The sequence below is a fragment of the Anas platyrhynchos genome, chromosome Z (genome assembly GCF_047663525.1).
Source record: "Anas platyrhynchos isolate ZD024472 breed Pekin duck chromosome Z, IASCAAS_PekinDuck_T2T, whole genome shotgun sequence".
Taxonomy (NCBI): domain Eukaryota; kingdom Metazoa; phylum Chordata; class Aves; order Anseriformes; family Anatidae; genus Anas; species Anas platyrhynchos.
Window position 1 is genome coordinate 45,636,110 of NC_092621.1, and position 14,334 is coordinate 45,650,443.

The window sequence follows — 14,334 nt, forward strand, 5'->3', positions numbered from 1 at the left end:
ACACTATTAAAATAAGTAAACCATGTATGCTAAGAGTCTTTCATTTCCACTTAATCTGTAATGAAAACATCACTCGGTAATTCTGAACCTAATACATTCCCCAACACCATGCTAGTTTGCATACTACTTCTTTTTAAGCTGATGTATTAGTCTTTAAACAAATCAAAGCCTGCTTAAATGGAAAAGTGCTGGGTCGGCAGCACCTTCTTGTAAAATGTTCACAAGTTTGTTTAATCATTTCAACTGGGGGAGGGGACAGGGGGCACATGGACCTATGACACAAAAAAACAACCCCAAAGCCTGATATAAAAAAACAAACAAAACAAAAAAAACCAGAAAACTCAAAATGCCAACATGGCACTACAACGTGGAGAAACCAATCCATGTAAAAAAGGTTTTTTAAAACATAATTGATTGCAATATCCTAAAGAGGGTTACAGGGAAGCAAGGCTACACAGAAGGTGTGGGGAATTACACTTGCCTGTTTTGAGGTCCTGATTTTGGTTTGGACAGAGTTAATTTCTTCATAGTAGCTGGTGCAGTGCTGTGTTTTGGATTTATGACAAAAATAATGTTGGTAACTCACCAGCGTTTTAGTTGATGCAGAGCAGTGCTTGCGCAGAGCCAAGAGCACAATCTCCTTGTGCTGCCCTGCCAGTGAGGAATCTGAGGGTGCACCAGGAGCCAGGAGGGGACACAGCCAGCACAGCTGGCCCAGGCTGACCAAAGGGATGTCCCATATCATGTGGTGCCATGGGGTAAGGGAGGAGGCAGGGGACATTAGGAGTGATGGTGTTTGTCTTCCCAGGTAAGAGCTAAGCATGACGAGCCCTGCCTGCTTTGCTGGCAGTAGCTGAACACCCACCTGCCATGGGAAATAGCGAATGAATTCTTTGTCTGGCTTTGCTTGTTTTGCTTGGGCACACAGCTTTTGCCTTACCTAATACACCGTCTTCATCTCAACCTGCAAGTTCTTCCACTTTTACTTTTCCAATTCTCTTCCCCAGCCGTGCTGGGGATGAGTGAGCAAGCTCACAGCTGTGTGGTGCTGAGCTGCCTGCCTGGGTAAACCACTACACAGCCAAATGCAATACTGCTCTGTCCCTCACCACCTCTCTCTCAGGAGGACTGGCCTGAGTCTTTAGGAAGACTGGCCTGAGACATCTAACACTTTCCTACGTTACCAATAATCAACAAGTGACTTGATGTTCTTCATTCTACAGGGCTTCAGCACACAGGACTGCCAGGCCAGCCAAGACTGATGACTGAATCACTACCCTGATTGATAATTCGATCTCTTAAAGCAGAAGGGACACTAGCTGTATAATGGAGAGAACATTATCCCAGCTTTTAAAATAAAAGTAAGTGTTTTCTCTTCCTGAACATAACACAGTATAATTGTCAATGCTGGATATGACACAGGGCCACCAGTAACCCCACTGCCTGCATAATGACACATTTAACAACATCAATCTATCTTTTCCCTTCTAGCAAAGGAGTTTTTAGAAAGAACACACAAAGAGAAGACATCTGAGTGAACCTGACCATACAGTACAGGAAAATAAAGGATGGATTCTTTCATTTTTTTTTTACAGTAGGTTTTGGTTGTTTTTTCTTTTTTTTTTTTTTTTTGTCTGCCTTCAGAAATCTAAGGCTTGACTTCTGTAAAACATTAAGACAAGAGTTATTCACATATTCAGCATAAAACTTCAGAAACAACTCTTGTCTAAGTACAATATTGGACAAAGTTAGGTACCAATGGGGGAAAAAAAAGATTAAAATGACCTCAGGTTACACTAATGGGATAACTAAATTGTTCATAACTCCCTCTAATTCTCATTCTTAGTTATTAAGTCATTTACCTTCGCAGAAGTATTTCTATACCTTTGCCATTTTTAGAAGTATGGCTCAGAGGTCAAAGATGAGGAGGACAGCATCTCCTAACCATAAAGTTTTGACAGGACAGAATTCCTTTTCTTATTCACTACTGTGGTATAAAACACTTTTCCTGACCTATTTTTTCCTCTAAGAGCACTGAATTTTCAAGTATTCACCCAAAGTAACCATTTTGCTTCCTGGGTGGTGATGGCAGAGTAGCCTCAGGGAGACAAGGTAGCAAGCAGAAGGGAGCTGTTTGGGTTCCCTGGTAGTCCTTCATGCTGTTGAAGTTTTAATTTGGCCAAAAGATGAAAGTTGCCATCTGGCAAAAACATTGCACCTTTTAAGTGAAAGCTAGACACAACAACCACTGCAGCCACTCTGATAGAAGATGGAGAAAAGTAAAAATTGTACTCAAGGAACATGTTTTTAATGATTTATCCAGCTCCTGAATTTAAGTAACAGAAAAGAAGTGTCGAACTAGTCTCATAAAGCTCTATAAAAATAATTAAGAATGAAAGAAGATGAAACTAGATTGCTTGGGTAAACAAATGTGCATTGTCCTAATACTGCAACCTGTCACATCTTCTGCTATAAGGGGAAAAGTGTCCCATTTTACTGCCTCTTATGGCTTAATACTATAATCCCTTCATAAAAACAAAGACCTACTGCCATTTCTAACAAATTCTAACTCCTGGCATTTCACTTGAGTAAAACCATCCTTTGGGAGATTAAGCACCTTTGCAAGTTCATGAATTTCAAAGTAAAATTGAAGCTAACATCTTCACTTGCAATATGCAAAGGAGAGGATCATATTTTAAAACAGCACTTTTCTTTTTTTTTTTTTTTTAATAAGCGTAGTTTTGCTTATTTGCAGAAGCATGCAGAGAAGAAAGGCTTCAAAATTATAAATCATCCTAATTACAAAAGCTCTGCACCTTTTGTATTGCAAGCCAGCCATAAAAATCACTCAGTTATTCCAAATAATATACACAAAAATACAACAAAGCGAGAGCAGTGAAATTTACTCTTGCAACAAAGCCAGTAAGAAACATGGTATGAAAACATGCACTTATGAGACATACTAGACAGAAAGCATGAGCTATTGTAGAGAAATGGAATGGGACACTTACACAGTGGCTCTCTCTCAGGGGGTCCTGATGGTTACTATGTTCTTAAACCATCTAGACAGAATAGCAGGCTGGGAAGAAGGGAGCCACATACAATCCACCAGATGACAATGCTACACAGTGTAGACACCAGCATAGCTAGAAGCCATCTAAAAAAGGGGTTGGAGGGGGAGGAAAAGGTGAACAAAAATTCAAAAGCAAAAGCTATTAGTGCATTTTAGCTTGTTTCAAGTTCTTCAAAAGCATATTGCTCTATAATCTTAAGCCAAGCATTTTCTTTCTTTCTGTGACTATCACAATCCATGCAACCGTGACTTGTCAGGTGTATCCATGTGTTACCAGAAGCAAAGCAGTATTTCTGAAATCCTCACTGAAGTCATTTATTTGTTCCAAAGAAAGTCCACATCACTCTTTTGAAAATAAATGCCTTCTAGACCACTGTATCTCTGACCACTTGTTGCTAACTTCTACGCAGCTTGATCAGCCTGTACTGATAGACCCTACCTCACAATCTTGTGTTTTAATACAGAAACCCTAGATCAGAGCCAGATCAGTTTCTTGTAACAAACAATTTATGTAAGCACCCAGATGGTGAGGATATATTGTCTTCCTGTGTTCGAAAGAGCAAAAGCTAATTCATAATCCCTTTGCCAAAGGTGCAGCATATTGCTCATCAGAACATATACAAAGCATCCATTCACCAAGGCATAAACAGCTTATACAACCAACTTCAACAAACATTAACAAAACATTATACACAAACCCCTTGGGACTTGTTTAAGTCACGCCTCTAGCACAAAAAGACTAATAATTCTCCCAACTTCTAGTGCTTTTACTTTGCTTGTGTTTGATTTTTTTTCCCCTATTTCTCTCTGAAATAAAACTGCATAGAGAACTTAATTCTATTTTGTTTGCTTAGATAAAATTCATCTATTTCATAGCAGAATTAGTGTTTTGTTTTTTTTTTTATTCTGAACTATAATGGAAAAAAGACTGACAGCTATTCAGGTACGGAAGACTTCTAACCCAGGTAGGGATGCTAAATATGCCTAGTGATATTTTGGTTTAGTAACATTAACTCACAGAATGTAAAAGTTTCTAGATTTGTCACCAAATTACTTCAGTACAAGCTGCAAACCCTACAATAACTGATGGAAACAGGAGGAAGGAAATTGCAACTCCTTGTTAGCATCACACCTCCCAGTGCCACAGGGCACACTATGCGAAACTACCAGAAGCTCTTCATCATTTATTTTAATTCTCCAGGACTACAAACTAGCTAGTTTTAATTAAGGGAGTCCTGTTACAGAATGCTTTGTGGATGGAATAGTTTTTTTAATAGTTGATAGTCTTTATGCATATTAATACTGTGCCTCTGATTAGACTATCATACAATCAACATTCATTCTGTAGAACATACAGTGAATGAGATATCTCACAAACTTTATTACATGACTTAAATTACTACTTACGAAAGAGTATTATGAAGTAGAAATGAAGGCACTATGTGCCTTAGAAACTAATGTGCAAAGTAGATGGTTTTTAATGTACTACTTGAGTACACTGAGGTCCTGTGTTGTTTTTTTTGTGTGTTTTGTATTTTTTGTTGTTTGTTTGCTTTTGGTTTTAATTTCAGTTGGGTACAGTCTTTGTTCTTTATATGTTGTTTATTGTATGATTGCCTTTGTAACTGATGAAAGGAAAAGATTCTTTTTAAACAAAACTGAATTCTTACACAGCAGTAAGTGAGGGTTTCTAAAGGCATTCCTTTCCCTTCAGCATATTCTTACAATATACCCCTTGCTTATCTAAAATTCTGACAATTTTTGGTCTTTTTTTTTTTTTTTTTTTTTTTTAAGACCATAGTGAGCTAGAAGTTTTGCAGCAGCATCCCTACAGAAAGGCTGCAAAATAGAAGCCTAGTTGCTTTTGTTCTATGACTCTTTTGGTGTGTTATTTGCAAAAAAATCTGATAGCCACGGGTCACCATTCCTTTCCTAGGCATCAAATGAGGTCTCAGATATGTCTTGCAAGTCTTGCATTCTCCGTAGTTTATGTAAGGGTAACCAGAAAGCTTTTACCTATAGTTGGTACAATTTGCAACAGATGCAAACAACTGTTGACTAAAAATTCCCTCTTACAGGTGGTGTTTGTCTAAAACAAAGAGACTAATACACCAGATTGTCAAATAGAACCACAACCCTTTGTATTTATTCAGTGAAACGCTGCTACTCCCTGCCTTCCAGAGTACCAGCCATTATCCCAAAGCCCACAAGATTTAGGGAAAGTTCTCTGAAGACCTGAAAATGAAATAAAGCTAGATTCTTCTTCCAGCTATTCTTTTTAAGTAGTTGACCTTACTTCAAAAATGAAAATATACCTTATTTCAGCCAATCAAACACCACCAATTGGAGTTGTATTCCTCCATTTTTATACTACCACAGGAAGGACAAGGGAATGCTTGTGAATGAACTAGGAATACATCATTCAGAAATAACCACAGGAACTTGCAGAGCACTGAGCATTGGAATCAAAAAACAAGACAGACAATAAGAAATTGAGTAATGCAGTTCTTCAGACAAGTTCTCCTGCCTCCTTAATGCTCACCGAGCTACCAGAAGAAAGGTGCATCTCATGCTTGTTTCAAATGAGCAAAAACAGCCTTGCCAACAAACTTTTGGGTGCTACAGCAAGTGTGTATGAAGAAGAAGATAGAAATATTTCTGGTATTTATGCATTCAGGAACGGACTTACGTTAGCGGAGATGCAGCTGTTGCTTTTGCTTGCCTTCTACTTTTCAGAGCACGAAGCTTATCACCTTGTGTTATACAATTTGTTTCATCTTCATCACTATACTAGTGAAGTGTAGGGAAAAAAAAAAAGAGGTAAATATAGTCATTTAGAAAATTAACTATTAACCTTACTTTAAATCTTGAACTTAGAATTATCCCAACAAGAAAGTTTGCCAAAGATTTTCATTCCAGTGAATTACGTGCATCAGAATGTTGTCTACTTTTAAAACAGTAGAAACACATCTCAAATCTCTGTTTTGGTACAATACAATCATCACTCAAGTACAGCATTTCCCTCCTTCATCTGCCATTTTCACAGTAATACTTTTTTTTTTTTTTAAGAGACGCTGCAAGAAGTATTACAGAAATTGTAATTACTTAGAAATCAAAAAAGCAAAACACCTTTCACCCCTTCCTGTAAAATACTGAAAAAGCAATATAACAATCCAAAATACAATTACAGAATTTTTGACAGCAAGTTGTATTTTTTTTTGTTCTAATATTTACTTAATCACAAGATGACAGTAGGACAAGGATACTCCTACCTCACCTGTGTACTGACCTTCATTTTCTGTAACCACTATCCGTATCTTTTTTCACTTGCAAATCTCTTGGTACAAAAAGGGAAAACAGAAGAAGAATCCAATAACAAAGTTTTACTGTACCCACAGGTTTGTTCAGATACTAAGAGATCCTCAAAAGCATTTACAACTTTTACAAAAGCACAATATTCAGATGCTTACCAGTTCAATGTCCTTTCGGATCATTCTTCTGTTTCTAGTATCATTAATTGAAATATCATCTACCCCCGACAGGATTCTTGTTACAGCAATTTTACGGTTTCCTCTCAACTTTGCACGGAAGATATCCCCTTCTGTCCAAAGTTCTGCCTGTTTCCTATCATAGTATAGAAAAATAATCCCCAAAACCAACAAATTAACAACAAAGATTTTAAGGGTACCAAAAAAAAAAAAAAAAAAAAAAAAAAGGTATCTAACTCAATTTTTAAATCAACTTAATCTACTTACTCCATCAGGAAGTGTTGTTGTGGTCCAATCACTGAACCAGGTCTATTTATTCTGATCCAGGCAATAGTTTCAGCAGCTGTCATCCGATAGTGCTTCATAATATAACAGGCAATAAGTGTGCCAGTTCGTCCAAGACCAGCTGTGTAAGATAAAAGAATGGTTTATTTTATATACTTATTTTCATTTGGAATCTGCTGTAGCTACAGACATTGTTACTCAGACAAATAATTAACTGCCTGTTTTATTAGACCAACCTCTTACTAATAAAACTCAGTAAGTAAAACTTACCTTTTCAATTCTTTTTTTCCCATAGACATGGTTACTAACACATTGCTCACGTATTTTTAGTAAGATAACCTTCCAAAGCTAGTGACCTTACAGGTATATTTACACACACAGACACACATACACACATAGAGATATACATAAAAATATACAGGCAATACACTAAATAGGCATGTAGATGTTTTTATCTTTTCACAGAATTCTCAAAGCATTTTAATTACAAATTCATCGTGACTTGCACTAAAGCCAGCTGTTCTTCCAATCCTTCCTTTAACTAAACTCTTTTTTTTGGTTCACAAGGAAAACCTACATTTTGCAATAAGCAAGTCTGAGCACTAGCCAACACAGGCTGGAATAATCCAGAATAAGAAAACTTTTGACACGGCCCTAGAAACAGTTCTATTTACCTTGACAAACATGAGAAGGAAGATAGACAGCTCAGTGGCTCCCCCACTCGACCACTTGCTGTAAATGTCAAACCATGCATCAAATCCCCTCATTTAAGAATCCACGGAACACACATGTACAAACTTCAGTATAGCTGAACAGCCAAGACAACTGCACAGCATTTCCTTTACCTTGCCCAGCTTTAAGAACAGGCTACATCATTCTACTCTTTCTCAAGACTAATAGGAGGCTGAAGACTGTAAGGTAGTCTAGACATTATTATCATGACAAATATCAGAGGACATCTTGAACATCTTAATCTGAATGAAAACAAAGCAATTGTACCACTGCTGCGTAATCAATTAAGTGGTATACACAGATTTCACACCTTGGTGGAGAGTAAAAATATGCACTTATGTACAACAGTCAAAAAGCTGTTTCACCAACTGTACTTCACAGTATTATCTATTAAAACTATTAAACATGCTGCAAGTGAATGGCAGATCCAGTAACAAAAATTCAGTCTTTGCAGGTCCCAGGCAAATGCTTTAAGAATTCACCTTTCTCCTTCAATCACACTATTATCAGGTGTGGAAAGGCAAACATAGTTCCTCTAGAACCACAGAAATCGCTATCTCTCAGAAACACTCTACACTAGCTGCATTGGGCATGCTCTGAATGCCTGGTCCAAAGAACAGTGCAGCTAGTATAGCTAGTATACTGGTATTTTCAAACATTTACAATGTATTTATACCACATATTGTCAGAAAGACCTATAAACCTTGCCATAATTGAAATTCCTGCTCAGAAGAATCTTTTGAAAGTCCTAGCACTTCCTAGCAGAAAGAGCTGTTAATATTGGCAAGCTCACTTTCCCCAGCCTCGTTCTTGGAATCAGCTGGAAAGATTTTCCTGGAATTTAAAAAATTAGAAGACAAAAAGCAGAATAAAGCACAGACAGAATTTGTACAGAAAATCTTCTGCTTGGCAATGTTGCCAGTAACTAGATATAACAGAGTTATAGTGGGAAATATCCCAGAAACTGCATAATATATAAGCATTGTTTATAATATAAATTGTTTGCACACTATACCTTTGCAGTGAACAGCTATGACACCTTCAGCATTTTCACAAATATTTAGAAATGTTTTAACTATAGTATCACTAGGTGTGCTTCCATCAGCAAAGAATAGGTCAAAATGCTCAAATCCAGCATCTGTAAAACGTTTAGCATCATACATTTTTTTGTTGAGGCGTATTATAGTGGTGACCTTGTGTTTCCTGAAGTATGGGAAATAAGCTTCTGGAGCATGGTGGGGATAGCCTGTTAGAAAAAAAAAAGGAAGGAAATATAAAGGAAAATAAGGCTCAAACAGAAAATATGTAAATGAAGACTCAAAAGCAACAGATGAAAACACTTTCAAAATAAAACTCATATTCAACAGAAAGAAATAGACTAACTGAAAATGGAATTTTAACATAATCACCTAGATCAGATACAATTAAACCAAGCATTAAAATTTTACTGTCAGGGTTCTTATAAAAGAAAAAGATCCAAGGAAAAAACACACTGTTTCAGGAACAATTTTTAAAGCTTGTTCTTACTGATAACAACCAGCTAAGAAAGCAGTGGGCTTGTGTCCCCCACCTCCTTTTTTAAGCATACCATTTTCAATTTTACTTCTTGAATGAGGTCCACTGAAGGCAATGAATTTGTTTGGTATTATCCAGTTAAAATCTCCATTTTCTGCTCTCTGTCAAGAGAAAATGCTTGGTTTATCATTATCCCTGTATTTTCAGCCTTTTCCTTATTGTTTCAAAATACATGCTAGATAGAAATGATGTACAATTTTTGCCAAAGGAAGCATGTTAGTTGCCTGCTTTTTATTTCATCAAGAGGATGTCACTTGTTCGGAACCTCACTCCTCTTGTGTTCTCCTTTTTCTAAATTACAGCTTTAGAACAATGCAGTTGGTGTCCTTCAGATGAAAGGCAACTTCCAAGTTTAAAATGTTTATAGATTACTAAATTATGACCTCACCTTATTTCTCTTCACTATTTAGATCATGATTTTTTAGATTCTAAAAACACCCGATTTTCTCTTTACAGATAACTAGTAATTTTGTATTTCTAACAGTGCACGTAGTCAAACATTGTACTCTTTTTAATTCATATTAGTTTCCCATGTCCCCGAGTGAATTTTGTAGTCTTGGAGTTTCCAAGTCCTATCTTCTTCTCCTCAAAAAGTGCTGCTATACCTTTGCCATGAGCTCATATATACATACTTTATCTCCTTTCTGGAAGTCAGATAGACTTGGACTTGTATGCCCTCAAGTTTCTCATCATGATTGCTCAAGAATATGCAAGACCTCTAAGAAACGGCCAAGGAACAAATTCCCACTTCCCCATCATTTTTCAGGGCTTTAATAAAAATGTGAAAAAAAAAAAAAAGTTTTTATTTCAATTCTGGTTTCTGCTTTTACCCCATGTGTGTGGCTGACTATGCTTAAATCTGACTTAATACGCTCTCTCTGACCATGCACCGTTATTTAACGATCATAGTTTAAAGAGGTAAAACAAAAATGAAACTTAATACTACAAAATAAATAGCACATTATATTATAAACAATTATCTTAGCATTAATAACAGCAAACGAATCAGAAGACTGATACTGAATACTTACCTCATAATGCTCATATTCATTTACATCAAACACATCGAAATTCAGAAAATCACACTGCAAAGCCTAAAATTCAGAATGTAACTTTTAACATGACAACATCTTACCAATGAGGGCAGTTTATCACTGTGTTAGTGTACCAAACACCCCTTAATATCTGTTCTACGCTTTACAAGATCTCTTCATTTGTTTGAAAACATACAGAACAACTGACTCTTAGTGCAAAACAAATTTGTAAATTTTAATGTAAGTGAAGTTAGACAAAAAGGTCTTTCTGTTTGCACTGAATCACTACAAAATTCCATACTAAATAAGTATTGTCTTTTTATTACTGCTATCAGTACAAAATGCCAGTGAAAAATAACTGGCAAAAAATACCTATTTAAAATATGGGTACATTCTGAAGTTTGCATTCAAGCATTATAAATATTTGGTGCATGAATTATATTCTACCTCATTAGAATTCCAATATCTTCATTAATTCAAAATTGGCTACAGACAGACTATGTTCACAGTCCTTAGCAGACATCAGTGTGGTCCCTGATGCCCCATAATTATCCACAGCCATTATATTTAATATAGTATAAAAACGTACACATTTGTGTAACTGGCAGTTTACCCACTTGTAAAGTCAGAAAGAGCAAACACAGACAATCTCAAATCCCCAGATATTTTAAATATTACATTCTAATCTCCTCTTTCACTGTATAGCCCTCTGTGGTTTTCTTTGCTGCTTGCCAGTACTGGAAAGAATAGCAATTCATCACTACCGACAAAGCAGCCAAAGTCAAAACATGCAAAAAAACAAACAAAAAAATGAAAATCTGCAAGTTTATTCAATAGAAACAACAGTATTTGGTAGAGATGACCCCCTCCAACCCTCCCTCAAAAAAAAGTGATGGGATGGAGACCTGCAGAATTCCCCATTTCACATTTCCTTATTCATACAGACAAAAAAGAATGTAAACAAATTTTCCCTGTCCTGAAATGCCACATTATGTAACCACTGTACCGCAATAAGACATTCTATTATGATAATTTGTGGTTAAAAAGCAAACCACACACCTTTTAACATTTGTTGTATTTATGTTACTGAAGCAAAACTACAAGTCATTAGTACATACTGAAAGTGTCCTGACCCCCCCCCCCCAAAAAAAAAATTATCGATAAGCGATTCAAAACCTCCTCCAAAGGAAATATCCAGCCTAAAATGTAGTATCAGAGGGCCATTTGATAAACCTGTCACACAACTCTTACGGATTAGAGCTGCAAATGACTGTCCTGAGAAGATTACCTATATAAAACTCGAAATTTCCTCTTTAAAAACTTTGCTATTTGATTAGATATGATATCAGTTCACTTCTACAGATGCTTTATCTAGAAATTTTGTTACAATGCATAATACATAATAAGGTAGACAACAATCAGAAAATCTGCCACTGTACAGCTCAATTTGGCTCCTAACTTCCTGAGTCTTCTCTTCTGGCAGAGAAATATTTAACTGACCTTTTACAATAAGAAAATGTTCTACTTACCTTGCTTATTGCATGAAAACAGTCCAGCAACGTTAGATGAAAACTGCAAGTACCAAATGAAGCATCCCTGTAACGTAGGATGTCCAAAACTGTTAAATTTTCCCATTTTAATCCAAGTGAACGCAATTAAAAGACAGTTCTCTAAAACAACTTTAAAAGATAGCTTCAATATAGTCTCTATTATAACAAACACAATTGTCAGATAATTATTTCACTTTCCCTGCCTTATACCTTATAACAATAAGATATAAAATGCATTATGATAACAGATTAAAAACTAAGATTATTCCAGCTATACTTCTCAGAAAAAGTGATATGTTCAATTCAAATGTCAAAGAACACACATATCTGAAAAACAGGAAGAACTCCTTATGGCAAAAGCTAATGTTTAAATATTTAAAATATACACTCTTAACGTTTTCTTCAGAAGTTCATTTGCAAAAAAGTCAAGTTGTAATACAGTGTAATTTTTTTCTTCAAATTCTGTTTAAAAGAAAAAAGATGCTGCACACATGCATTATTTTATATATATGTAAAGAGCATCTTCTTAGTATGTCTGTCGAGATACACATTTGTATAGATGCATTAAAAGACTTTTTGTTAAGAGGCATAAAATAGTTTGTGCTTAAACTTGAGAAAATGGTTTTCAACAAAGCCCTTTCTTTCAACTACTGCTTTTTAAACCTTCTTGATACAAGAATAGCATGTTCTTGGTACATGGCCGTTACTGAATAAGCACTGCATAATAAGTATTCTACAGGAATACTACAGTCACTTAAAAATAAATTTAATGTGAATCTATATCAGATAATATATGTCCTGGCAGAACACCTACTTCTGTAACCATGCAGCTCTTATCAAGAAAGAATCATTAATATTACATTAAAAGTAAGTAATATTCCATTTAAGCTGAGAGAAGGAAGAACTTCTGAAGAACCTGAATGGCTGCCTCTCCACTTCATCTATACCTTTTTCTCCCTAACCAATCACTGTGAAGGTGGAAAAAAAAAGTCAGCAGGTGAAGGAAATAACAGAACCCCATCCAGGTAAATGAAAAACATTCTTTGCCAGCTGCTAACAAGCTTTCCTATTGATTGTGACAGAAGTAGCAATTACATGTCTTTTTTATTATTCTATGGCAAGATACTGTTTTTTTTTTTGCAGAGATGAAGATGATCTGATGTGAACAGAGCCCAGAGCAACTTCTCAGTTGATCATTCATGAAATCCAAATTCCTACATTTGGTTTAATTGTACTAGTAAATTCAAGAAAATGGTAAAATTCCCAGACACTTCAGCATACTGTCTGCTTTATCCTGGGGGCTTCATAAGTCAACTCTTAATAATTTTAATTGCATAACACATCTCTGCATTTTTATTCAGTAGTGCTATCAAAGTGATGATCTGGGGATTTGGGAAGACCGTATGACCTGAATGAAAAGCTACTATCTCAGATATCCACATACATCTTTAGGATTTTAAGAAACACAAATCTTCTGGATCTCCTTGAGGACTTATTTTGTCCTGCAAATATAAAAAATTGAATTAAAAAGAGAAATGGGATGATGGAGGTATATAAATTATTAAATAGAGGTTCCACTATACATTTGTACTGTGGCAGCTGGGGTAGTGGGAGAGGTAAGTAAAGGAAATTCAAATCTTGAAAAACACAGCTCTTGGCAAGAGTGCTAAAACAGACAAAAAAGAAAGTACTGAACTAATCATCCCTTAACAATATACTTGGACACTAAACTTGCCTTCTAATTTTTTTTTGTCCATTTTCTGCATATTGAGACAGACAATAGAATGCTAGTTTGGTCCAACTTTTTTAACACTCTGTTTTGGAAGAACTAATGAAGTTGTCCCTCCATGCTATGGATCGACTTTATTTGCTACTCTCAGCAACATAGCACATACCACAATGAGAAGTTTGTGGTCTGAAAAAGCTAGGATTACATTCCCTTAGGGTCAAGCAACACCAAACCAGTATTTTTATACATTTCCTCATTGGTAAAAAGACACACTTAAGATGTTTAACAATCAACTACTAGCACTAAAACACTGCCAAGTAGGAAGCAATATAGATCAAAAAGCTAAACAAGCACTGTGGCTCCTTTACCTTCTATATCACTACACTTCAGAACTACCAGTTCAGCAGCCTGCACTTTAAAGATCAGGCAGTGAACATGACCTTCCACATATTAAAACCTTAGGGGAAAAAAGGAAAAAAAAAGTTCCAACATCTTATTATTTACCTGAAAGGAAGATACGAAACGCTTCCAGCCAATACAAGCCTGTACACATCTTCTGGTGATTCTCTCAGGTATATTATCTGTTTTTATGGGAGAAGAGGGAAAAAAATATTTTAAGATTCATATGAATAACTTCAAGTCACTTGTTTACTACAGGTGGTATAATTATATAACACAAAGTTCGAAAGTGCTGGGAGGGAATGCCACCAAGAACAAAAGAAGGCAAGTGTGCACCAATAGGACTAATACAGAGCAAAACAATAAAAAATACTGGTCAACCTATGTCAACACATATTTTTCAACAAAATTTATAGGTTTACCCAATTTGTTCAACTTTTAGCTAGAGTGAAAAAGCTTCTGTCTTCCT

General features: G+C 35.9%; 1 protein-coding gene across 7 annotated transcripts in view; it reads right to left on the reverse strand.

The window, feature by feature from the left end:
• Nucleotides 1–14,334, reverse strand: part of CDC14B (cell division cycle 14B) — a 46,064-nt gene that overhangs the window by 10,304 nt on the left and 21,426 nt on the right. For 4 of the 7 annotated variants that reach the window (XM_038169941.2, XM_038169946.2, XM_038169945.2 and 1 more), the window contains exons 5-12: nt 13,971–14,047; nt 11,717–11,783; nt 10,185–10,247; nt 9,167–9,254; nt 8,594–8,824; nt 6,829–6,967; nt 6,544–6,697; nt 5,763–5,863 (exon numbers count right to left, since the gene is read on the reverse strand). In XM_038169941.2, the coding sequence (XP_038025869.1) occupies nt 5,763–5,863; nt 6,544–6,697; nt 6,829–6,967; nt 8,594–8,824; nt 9,167–9,254; nt 10,185–10,247; nt 11,717–11,783; nt 13,971–14,047 (920 nt within the window). Of the gene's footprint in view, nt 1–3,011; nt 3,158–5,762; nt 5,864–6,543; nt 6,698–6,828; nt 6,968–8,593; nt 8,825–9,166; nt 9,255–10,184; nt 10,248–11,716; nt 11,784–13,970; nt 14,048–14,334 lie in introns of all 7 variants that reach the window. The other 3 variants (XM_038169944.2, XM_038169942.2, XM_038169943.2) reach the window with 1 other exon arrangement.